The 11,497-nt window shown below is 52.7% G+C and overlaps 1 protein-coding gene across 1 annotated transcript in view; it reads left to right on the top strand.

Annotated features, from left to right (window-relative positions):
- The first annotated feature begins 81 nt into the window (after positions 1–81).
- SLC22A23 (solute carrier family 22 member 23) overlaps positions 82–11,497 on the top strand; it is a 150,498-nt gene continuing 139,082 nt past the window's right edge. Inside the window, exon 1 of the mRNA XM_007452092.1 lies at positions 82–708. Coding sequence (XP_007452154.1) covers positions 82–708 — 627 coding nt within the window. The remainder of the gene's footprint in view (positions 709–11,497) is intronic.

Consider the following 11,497-nt stretch of genomic DNA (forward strand, 5'->3'; position numbering starts at 1 on the left):
GGGCCCGCGCGCTCTGCCCGGAGCCCCGCGGGAGCCTCCGCTGCGCTCTATGCGCCTCTGCGCGCGCCGCGAACCCGGGCCATGGCGATAGACCGGCGGCGCGAGGCGGCGGGCGGCGTCCCTGGGCGGCTGCCGCCCGCGGCCGAGGAGAACGGCGCCCTGCCGCCCGGGGACGCGGCGGCCTCGGCGCCCCTCGGGGGACGCGCGGGCCCGGGCGGCGGCGGCGACATCCAGCCGCTGCCCGCCCCGCACGCCGCCGGCGGCCCGCACCCGAGCCTCCTGTTGCTGGACTACGACGGGTCGGTGCTGCCCTTCCTCGGGGGCCTGGGCGGCGGCTACCAGAAGACCCTTGTGCTGCTCACCTGGATCCCGGCGCTCTTCATCGGCTTCAGCCAGTTCTCGGACTCCTTCCTCTTGGACCAGCCCAACTTCTGGTGCCGCGAGGACGGCAAGGGCGCCGACCCGGCTGGGGTCACGGCCCGGGGGGGCGGCGGCGACCTGGCCAACTGGACCAGCCCCCCGACCACCCCCTTCTCCACCGCCGCCTGGGGGACGGCGGGCCCCCTCGGCAACGGCAGCGGCGCGGAAGGGAGCGACGCGCCGCCCCTGCCGTCCCCTCCGGACAAGGGGGACAACGCCTCCAACTGCGACTGCCACGCGTGGGACTACGGCCTCCGCACAGGCCTGGTACAAAACGTGGTCAGCAAGGTAAGGGCCGCGACCGCCCCGGCCCCGCGTCCCGCTCCCGAGCGTTGTGCCCTCCGCGGTCCTCGCGCCCTTCCCCGCGCCCTCGTGCAGACCCGGGTCCCCGCAGTGGTACGAGCCCGCGTGTCCTCGCACCTCACGTGGGCTTGCTGTCCTTCCATCCCCCAAACAGATGTGTTTGCCCGGGTGTGAAGCCGGGCTCCGGCAGCCCTCTGCGGTGGCCCTGCCTACCTACGCCAAGGGGCACCTTAGCCTTCCGAGTTGGCACCCAAACTCCTGTCCCAAAGCACACACGGAAGGGGCGCCCCTCCCTCTGCAAAGGCTGGAGCTTCCCTCCCCCACCCTCGAGCTGTCGCTTCATTCAGGCAGGGGTGGCCCGCAGAGGGCAAGGCCTGATTTGTCACCAGCTGGCCCTGGAGGACGCCCCACTCAAGGTCTGCCCGCTGGAGCCCGGTCCCAGGCTCTGCCCTTTGCCGGGCCAGCTGTCCCCACGTCTCCCACAAAGAAATAGCCTCCGCCAGAATAGTTCCTATTCCCAGGTGTTCTTCTGGGCACACCTCAGCCATCCAGTGCTGGCTTTGGAAACAGACTAAAGCTGACTAAAGAGCTCAAACTGTAGCCAGAGAAGCAAACAGCTTTCGAAGATTCCCTTTCCCCAAGCTCAGCCCTCCCCAGAGGTCGGCGTATTTCACGTTGGACTTCTCTACCGCAGTGTTCCCTCAGGTGTCTTCTCGGGACTGTAGCAAACACCATTGGAGTATAGGAAGGATGCTAAGAATTTGTGGTGTTTCGGGACCACCCCTGCTGTCACACAGCAGCCCTTTTGTGCAGACGTTGAGGTCAGATCCTGGCCAGCTTTACCTGGACATCTGACTTGCTCCAGCCCAGGGGGGCCCTCTAGCAGAGGTGCTGCATCCTGGGAAATAGAGTAGGAGTGTTTGCCAGAGATATGTGGCCGTCATAGAGATGGAGAAGGGGCAGTACTAGAAAATCGATGCCTAAGACATCTACAGTTTTCTGGATTTCTTAACATACAAGAGAGATTGTATGCCAGTGTGTCAAACAACTTGTGTTTTTGTGCCCCTTCTGTGTTTTAAATAACTAATTTGCCTTTCAAAGTAAATGTAGACCTTTCTCCCACTTCTGGGCAGTTTTAGGCAGAGTTTGAAACGCTTTGTTTAACTGAAAGACTGAAATTTGACAGTTTATAAAAATCTATGTGCATGTATCTCCCCCCTGCCCCAAACGTGTGTTAGTGAACAGTTGTGCCGCATGGATGTGTAAGATGAAACTCTTACATCATCATAACCCTTGTCTTCAGCTTGTACCAGCCTGGCGAGAAATGAGCTGCCCTCCGGGAACTGTCTGGCTTAGCTGTTAATGGGGAGATCCTTCTAGCTTGGTTCACCTTGATCCCGCCAGTCAGCCTGTCCTTTGCCAAGGCGTTTCTTGACTGTTTCCCATCCGTGGAGGTCAATATCTGGTTGGTGTTTACCAGCACGGAAAACTTAAGGACAGTGACTATTTTAATACTGTTTGTATGTCTGTGAAAGTAAGGATTTGCAACTTGTCAAATACTTTGAGCCTCTTTCTAAAGTACAGGAGGAATGATGTAGATCGAAGCAGATGTGTGTAGAGGGTGCTCTGTTCTGGGGTCACAGGGGAGGCCAACTTGGAAGTTAGCCTCCAAGGAGGTGGGTCAGAGTATCATTGTCTCAGTGGTGGGGACCCTGCCGTGGATGGTGGGAGGAGAAAACTAGAGAACAGTTCTTGAAAGCAGGCTATGGAGGCGCCTTGGAGAGCCGGACAGGTATTCCAGGTGAGCACTCGAGGGGGTCAAAAATGGCACGAGGGTGTGCAGCATGGTTTGGGGTGCGTCAGTTATGTACAGCTGACAAGGCAGTCCGGGAGGTGAACACTTGGGGGCGATAGGTAGAGACGCATTTTCCTGTAAGATAAAGACTAAAAAGGACATATTGATTTTCACGCACAAATAAGATCTAAATAAAGGACTGTTCTGTTCCATAACCAATGCTTTCAAGAGCTTTTTAAGCACACTTTGGCTCGTACTGAGGCCGGCTTTCTCCTCTGATGGCGGTGTCCGCTGGATCCTGTATCAGTTGTACAGACGTGGAATGCATATTGTGATGGGTGCTGATTCCAGAGGTCAGGTGCCTGTCAGCTTGGCTTGCAAGTGGAAGCAGAAGTGGCAGCCTTCCCCTTCTGTCAGTGGATGAAAATTCAGGGTCTGAGAAGTTGCCTTTTGTACCATCTTCCCCCACCGAGCGCCGCGATCTTCCCACTCACAAAGAAGCCCCGTGCGATGTCTTTATCATCAGACATCCTTCAGCAGGTGTGTGCCTCCCTGCGATAGAGGGCCAGTTCTCTCCCCAGGTATTAGATGGGGAGGGGGATACAGAAGAACCACCAGGCACATATTACATTATATTAAATACATGTTCTAGATATATATCATTAATATCTATATCATATATTGTATAATCTAGTACACAGGCTATAATAGCATTTACACACGTGAAACTGCCAAGGCAGATAGAGTCCCAGGTTGTTATAGTTAAAAGGGGTCTTGGAACTGACAAGAGTCTCTCCCCTCCTGGGTAGCATCCCCGGCGTGGCTGTGCCTTGCACCGAACCCCGTTAGCTGGTTAGTTTTCCTTGCAGAGAGTCGTGCTTTTTGGTGGACATGACTCGGGTCATCTCATGCCTGTTTGTGCAGCTCTCTCCTCCAAATGGTTCTTTTTCCTTCATATAATACATGCTCAGATACCTCAGGTTACCCAAGGACTGGTTTCTCCCCTGGCTAAGAAACCTCCAGCTCCTTCAGTCCTTCCATATGGGACAGAATTCGCCGTTCTGATGGGTCCACGTGGCATATGTATCTCTTAAGCATGGCACCCAGAACACAATAGGCACGGCCTGTGTGTTCTGATCAGAAGAGAAGACATTGGACACTTCGCTAATGAAGCTTACAGTCGATCATTAAGGCTTTCAGTGGACGTGTCATCTGTCTACCTCGGGGCCTCGATGGGATCCCGTTATGTCAGGGCTTTCTCGGCCTGTGCTCGTGTGACGTGGGGCACCATGTAGGTTTCATCTTGCTAGTTTGGGGTTATTAGATCTCTCCTGTTAGGATCTTTTTTATTTCTATTTTTTGCCTTGGTCCCTGGTATTTGTTAACCAGAATTTGCAATGCCTTCGAAATAGTAATAATAATAATAATAATAATAATAAATAATAATAATAATATGATGATGATGATGATGCCACCGCCTTTCTTTTGTGCTGCCCTATAAAGTTTTCAAAACATTTTCACCCGTTATATCCTTTGATTAAGAATGTTGAGCCATCCAAGGCAGTCTTAACACTGAGTGTTGTCTTGGATTTTAAGTCAGTTCACCAGCCTTGAGTGGACCAGAAAGTTGGTCCTCAGCTTCCAAATGCTGTTCATTGCTCTGCGTTTTATCCCCAGCCGCATAGAAAGATCGTCAGTGCTTAACATAACTCTGCTAACTTTAAAATACTCCTCCCAGTAATTTGCATGGTTTATCTTATCCTGCATTGTTCAGAGTGAACCCTTGTTGGTTTCTAGTGCTCTCCACTTCCTTGAATAACCCCTAGAATTTTGCCTACCATCAACGTTAGCAACACTCTCTTTCTGTACGTGAAATTTAAGATGTTTGTTTATCTCCAGTCTTCTCATATTTTTTCTGTTCGCCAAGAATTCTCACAGATTGCTGGCCTTTATCCTGTAAGTAACCTGAGAGTTGTTTAAATACCCCAGGAAGTAATTTGAATTCTTTTTCTGAGGCTCAAGATTAGAAGTTATTTAAAGTGACTCAGTACGATTTAATTAGGGTGAAAAATAATTACAGTGTCATCGCAATAGGAATATCTTTAGAAAGAACTCACCGGTAGGTCATCCTAGTGTGATTTTATTTCGTGTGTCTACTATATACAACACAACAGTGAACATCTTTGTGCGTGACTGTGTTTAGAAACTTACTGAAATAGACAATGCATCACATGGGACCAAAAGCAAACAGTAAAAGTAAAATTTCTCGCCATCTCTGCCTCCAGTTTCCCTCTTTGGAAGCAGCCATGGTTACCAGTTCCTTATGTATCCTTCCAGAAATATTCCAAGTATATTTTCATTTATATATTTTTCTCTCACAAGCTGTTCATATACACTGTTTCAGACCTTTTGTTCACCTGTGTTGGGGATGGGTGCGTATCAGTACAGGGAGCCCCTCACTCTTTTCTGTGTAATAATTTAACAGGTCACCTTCCAAGGGGGCATTTCGGTTGTTTGCAGTCTTTGTTATTACATAATATATAATGAAACTCCCCCACACATGAAACCCCACACCTGAAACTTTTAGAAGTGGAGGGTCAAACTGGGCTGCATTTTAATTCTGACAGATGTTGTCAAAGTGCTCTCCATAGAGATCTTATTGCCCTTTCACACTTCCATCCGTAAGGTGTGAGGCCCCACTCCCACACCCTCCCTGACCCAGGGGGTTGTCATACTTTTAAATGTCTCCTAGTTTGACATGTGAGAAATTGTATTTGGTCGTTGTTGTCATTTGCATTCTCTTGTTAGGAGGGAGGTTAAATATCTGAAACTTTTTAAGCCATTTGTGTTTCCTTTTCTTTGAATTGTCTCTTCGCATCCTTTGCCTTCTTGTGTGTATATTTTGGGGGGGAGCATTATTTTCTTACTGATTTATAGGAGTACTCTATGCATAAAGTAAATTAAGCATTTTGGATGTTTTGTAAATGTTTTTCCCTGGTTTGTTGTTTTGTCTTTTGATTTTGTTTATGGTATTTTTGTCACGCAGAAACTTCTGGTTTGGATAGAGTCAAGTGAATCTTTTATGGTTTCTGGGTTTTGTGGTAGATTTAGGGCTTCTATAATCCTGGAATATTAGGAAAAAACACATTTTCTTCGAATATTTTTAGGATCTCAGTACCTTTTTGATTTGGTGTTGTAGGTGTCAGATTTGCTTCTATTGAGGCATTAGGATGAATTGCTAGGAAGGGAAATAAATGTTAGGTCAGTGGGTATAACAGCATTTCTCACAGGCTTCGACTTGCTCATAACGAGCTCCTAAGCACAGAATCTGGTGTGGTCCTCACTGATGGAGAAGCCGGAAGTTGCACAGTTGCTAAGCAGCTCTTCCATCTTTTGGGGGACCAGTGTTCGTCCCCAGGTCTCACCTTTCCTTCATCTTCTTGCTCTGGACCAGCTGCAAAACCTCTCGTCCTTAGCATTGTTTTGCAAGTCTCAGTTCATTCTGGCCTTCAGTCCCAGGCAGGATCGAGTCAAAAGTTGATGTCATTTAAAAATACGTTGGGCACCAAATGTCAGTCCCGGTGTGGGAGCTGGCTGGGCCACACATTCAGGATGAGGGGCTGGCGGCTGGGAGCCAGCCACGGCCACGGTGAGAGCGTTTACACCGTGGAAATCTGCAAACACTGCACACCTGGGTCTGTTTTTCTTCCGAGAAACAGTTGTTAGGCAATCATCACGCCACTGAGTGTGGCCCTGGGCCACTCCTCTTTTTTCCTAACCCCTCCTTCCCTCCCTCCTCCCTTTCTCAGACGCGAGTGCGGATTCTGGGCCAGGCCTCGTGCTTCGTGTTGGGAATGCAGTGCTAGGCGGAAATAGTGCAGCACCCACCGAGCTGATGGACTAACAAGCGAGGCGCACCTTAACTAATCATCATCACTTTTTAATTACAAACTGAGTTAAGTGAGTGGAAAGAATGGGAAATGAGAGAGAACAGAGAGCCTGGCCCAGACGGACTGGCCTCAGGCGGAGGAGGGGGTGGGTGTGTGTGTCTCTCCCTCCGAGGGGGAGTGGCATCTGCAGGGCCTTGAGGCCCGCGGGAGCCTGGGGCTGAAGGGTGCAGGGTGGCTGGGAGCACGGGGATGGGGTGACTCATAGCCATGAGACGCTGATCTCAGCCATCCGAGGGATGGGCAGGGAACGGGGGCGCCCAGGGAGAGCCTGTGAGGTGAGGAGAGGGCTGGCGCTGACCCGGCTTGGGGCCACGGATGGGCAGGGGGGAAGCCGGGCCCCGCTTCTGCTGGAGGGAGGCCGCTGGCCGGAGGCGGGGGCCTGCCGAGGAGCCGTGGAGAAGCCCACTGGCCGGCAGGTTCGGACCAGGCCTTGGGCAAGTGGGTCTGACCCTGTTCCCGGGCTGTTGGTTGGAGAAGCACCGGCCCTGGAGGGTTCTAGCATCTTCTCTTGCCCTCTGGCTCACAAGGGGAGGGTGCTAATTAAATTTCCACAGGGCCGAAGGACCCTGAGAACTGACTTTGTTCAGCCAGTTTCGCCTGTGTAGGTAAAAGTGTGCCCTGGGCACAGCGAGCTGTGGTGTCATCTTCGAGTCCAAGGTTCAGTCCAGGGAAGAGAATGAGGCTGGGGGTCACTGGCGCGTCCAGAGCCGTAGCTGCAGGGCTAGGACCGCTCACCTGCTCACCCTGCAAGGTGTTCTTGCCTCCGCCCCAGGGGCCCCGCCCCGCGCGGGGGTGCGGGTGCGGGTGGGGGGGAGCCTGCCCTTTCTCTTCCTCTTTACTGGCCAATCAGAGATGGTCCTGCTCCTGCCTGAGGATGGGTGTGGCTGTGTGCTGTTACCTGCGGCTTCTGTGGTGGGCTGTGCAGACCCCTCGGGCAGTTTCCCTAATCTTTGCTCCCTCTGCCTCCGAGCCCACTTCCTGGAACCCTTTTCTCCGTCCTTCTACTTGCTGGTCCCTGTTCATCCTTCGGGCCCGCACGCAGTGCCCCCAGCACTGGCTGTGTGTCTGTCCCCGCTCTACCCACCGAGTCCTCAGCAGAAGTGTCCGAGCGCGCCTGCGTTGGTGTCACGAGAGGAGCGGGGCTCTTTAGCTTATGACCCGTTCATCTGCAGGCACCTCACAGGTCAAGTGGGCTCAGGGCTCCCTCCCCTCTTCTCCAGGGCGCTGTGGGGGGAGCACCCCCCTCCAGGAGACACTTGGAAGTCTCAGATTCCTCTCTTCCTCTTCTGTGGGGTAAGGACCGGCTGAACGAGTCAGGTCAGAAATGCTTAGATGGGGAGGACCTGATAGGCCACATCTGGAAGGGTGGTTAATTCCATGGCCGTCCCGAGGTGTCTCTCTCGCCTTCGCCCAGAAACTGATGACGTGGGAAGCCAGGTGTGCCCTTCAGACAGGACGCCCCAATGCAGGTGGCCTGAGGGGTCCCGCCAAGGTGGACCTCCAGGGGGTTTGTCTGAAAAACCCTTGAAGGGGTTGGCTGGTTTTCAGAGTTCTCATGTGAAAACAGAGCAGGCCTCTGGCCGCAGGGCTCAGGGATCTGAAAAGGAAAGGGGCTTCCTGGCCGGTGGGGGCCCCAGGATGAGGTGGGGTGCTCTATCAGTTGTACCTCCACCTCCACCGAGGTCGTGGGCCAGACATCTGAGTCCGTGCCCTTCGATGGAGGACCGTCTACCGAGTCAGAGGTCTGGGTTAGCTGTGCTGGGGGGGGGAGCGGATCGGAGAGAAAGTGGAATTGTAAAGGCGGGCAGAGGGTAACCCGAGCCTTGACTGCAGGCATCAGGGAGCGGCCTTCAGGGCAGGTGCAAACGGGGGAAGGGCCAGGCTCTGTAGAGAGGCCCCTGCCCACCTGGAGTGTTGTCCCCGCTGGGTCTGTAGGAGGCATTGACCCTGACCTCCGTGGTCCACAGACTTGGCTCTGCAGTCTCTGCTTCTCTCAGCGTTTACCCAGCGCTGGTCATTACATACCGGCTGACGCCCCCGCGAGACAAGTGGCCTAGAGATTCACAAGCCTGCCTTTCTGGGAAAGGGGGCAGGGTTATGGGCTGATATAAGTGGATTTCCCCTACAACAAGTCGTTGCTGAAATAGAACACCGCCCGCGGGCTCTCAGGTCATCACTTGCACTGTATGACATGCTGTCAAACCCTCTCTTCTCAGGACTCGTTTGGTTGCAAGTAATGAAAACAAATTCCAAATTACATTAATTCACAAAAATAGAAAATAAATTGACTGGAAAGATGCAGGGATGGCTCAGGAAACCTAGGCTGGGATCTGAGACCAGAAAGTGGGACAGGGGTTGTTTCAGAGCCCTTGTGGAAGCCACATCAGTTTCTCCTGAGATCAGCTTCCCTCCCACCTCCGGACTGGCTTTTGCTCACCTGGTCCCTGGTCCGGTGGAGGCCAGCACCCCTCTGTCCAACACCAGATTCCTGGGCGCAATTCCGATGTCCAGATGGGGCAGGGCAGGCGGGTTTCAGAGCACAGGGTGCAGTTACCCAGGGCGGGGGGACCCCTGCAGACCATGGGGTGGGGGGCAGCAGTAGCTGTTTTTCACTGGGGGTTGGAAGAGACTAGAGGTGGATCTTTTTGGCAGTTAATGGAGGATAAATGAATATTGATGATTTAACCCTTAAATGCTTTAGACAAAGTACTCTTTTTCTTCTCAAAGACTCAGGATGAAACTTACCCGGCCCCTTAAGCTTCGTGTGGAATTGGCAGGAACACCCCTCCTGAGGCTTCTTTTCTGGAAATAGGTATAGATGCCCTCAGCTATTAGCTCCAGATCAGAGGGGGCTTGGAGCGAGCCCCTGGGCAGATGCTGAAACACGCAGCAAAGCGTTGCCCCGCCCCCTGCCCCACACAGGGCGGGGCTCCTGGTCTCTCCAAACCTTTTTCTTCTAGTCAGGACCAGCCACGAAACTTGTGGGGCCCCAGTGCAAGATGAAAATGCAGGGCCCCTTGTTCGTAAACGATTCCCAAGACCAAGACGGCAGCCGCAGAGCGTTAAGCCACATGCGGCCCTTCTGAGCTGGGCCCTGCTCCTGGGGACCGTCCCCCACTGCCTGTCACTGTTCACAGAGCCGGTGTCACCACCGCAAAGCTCAGCGAGCGCTCCCCGCGCCTTTCTGCGTCTCTTCTTCCCCATTTCACGTCCCTTCTGCTTCTCCACTCCTTTGCTGGGTCTTTTTCTCGGTTCCTTGCAGTGAAAGTATAACTCACTTTTGCAGGGCCTGTTTTGCAGAGGCACAGCCCTAACCGGTTTAGTTCTGGGTGTGTAGTTAGCTTAGGGCCTGCAGTCACACCAAGGAGCCAGGAGGCTCCTTGCATTGGAAACCCTGCTCCAGAAATGAGACAGTTTTCTTATCTGAGCAGTGAACCCATAGCTGAGTCACAGGAGCCTGTGGGAAGGAATGTCAAGTCATGAGAATGCGGGTTAAGTGTTTATCAGCCTTTTTTTTTTAAAGTGGGGAAGAGGGTCAGTCTTTGTGTTACTTAATCCTGCTATAGCATGACAGTCACACTTTATTTCTTAGCATCATGTAAAGAATAAGTGTAGGGCTTCCCTGGTGGTGCAGTGGTGAGGAATCCGCCTGCCATTGCAGGGGACACGGGTTCGAGCCCTGGTCTGGGAAGATCCCACGTGCCACAGAGCAACTAAGCCCGTGCGCCACAACTACTGAGCCCTTGTGCCACAACTACTGAGCCTGTGCTCTAGAGCCCACGAGCCACAACTACTGAGCCCACGTGCCACAACTACTGAAGCCCAGGCGCCTAGAGCCCATGTTCCGCAATAAGAGAAGCCACCGCAATGAGAAGCCCGCGCGCCGCAACGAAGAGTAGCCCCCGCTCGCCGCAACTAGAGAGAGCCCGCGCGCAGCAACGAAGACCCAATGCAGCCAAAACTAAAAATTAAAAAAAATAAAGAATAAGTGCAAAGGAGACAGTGTGCTGTAAACCAGCCACAAGCCTCCCAGGGGTCATATTAAATTATGGATGCTTAGGCACTCAGCCCCATAATTTGCACTACAGACTGTTTCCTCCCAGATTAGATTAAAAGCTGCTTTTTCTGTGTGTTTAAAAGATGCTTTACAAATTGGGCACCCTTGATTGCTTCATCCTGAGGAACTCCACTGTTCCCAAATGGATATACACGAGCATTTGCAGCAAACACAAAGTTTTTGTCCAACTTAAAAAAAATTTTTGTGTAACTGTGGTAAAGTATACATGACATAAAACTGACCATTTTAGCCATTTGTAAGTGCACAGCTCAGCGGCGTTAAGTACATTCTCAGTGTTGTGCAACCATCACCTCCATCCTTTCCAGAACTTCTTCATCTTCCCAAACTGAACCTCTGTCCCCATTAAACACTTAACTCCCCTTCTCCCCGACCCCGGCCCCCGGCCCCCACCATCTAGTTTCTGTCTCTGTGAGCTTGACTACTTTCAACCCCTCCTATAAGTGAAACCATTTTTTGTCCTCTTGTGACCGGCTTAGTTCACTGAGCATCATGTCCTCAAGGTTCATCCACGCTGTAGCCCGTGTCAGGATTTCCTTCCTTTTTAAGACTGAACAGTAATATTCCATTGTGTTTATACCACTTTTGTTTGTCCATCATCTGTCAGTGGACACTTGGGTGGCTCCCCTCCTTGAGGTTCTTGTGACAATGCTGCTGTGAACACAGCTGCTGCCCTACGTTTTGAAGACAGTTACATACAGCCCCTCCCCACCGCCTGTGTTGAGCCTGCCCCTGCTTCTGCTCTCGCAACATCTGCTCCGCGGCAGGCCTTGCTCCGCCCTGGGTAGTGATCCAGGTGGACAGAAGCTTATCTGTGCCCAGAGAAGGAGCTCCTGGTACAGCCGAGACCAGTGTCAGATGGAGGGTTCTGGGTGTGGTGTGAGGCGGGAGCTGAGGCATGGGGCACAGAGGTGAACACAACTGGGGAGGTCTGTGCTCGCTGTCCGGGGCGGG

Source organism: Lipotes vexillifer, unplaced genomic scaffold (genome assembly GCF_000442215.2).
Source record: "Lipotes vexillifer unplaced genomic scaffold, Lipotes_vexillifer_v1.1 scaffold1162, whole genome shotgun sequence".
Taxonomy (NCBI): Eukaryota; Metazoa; Chordata; class Mammalia; order Artiodactyla; family Lipotidae; genus Lipotes; species Lipotes vexillifer.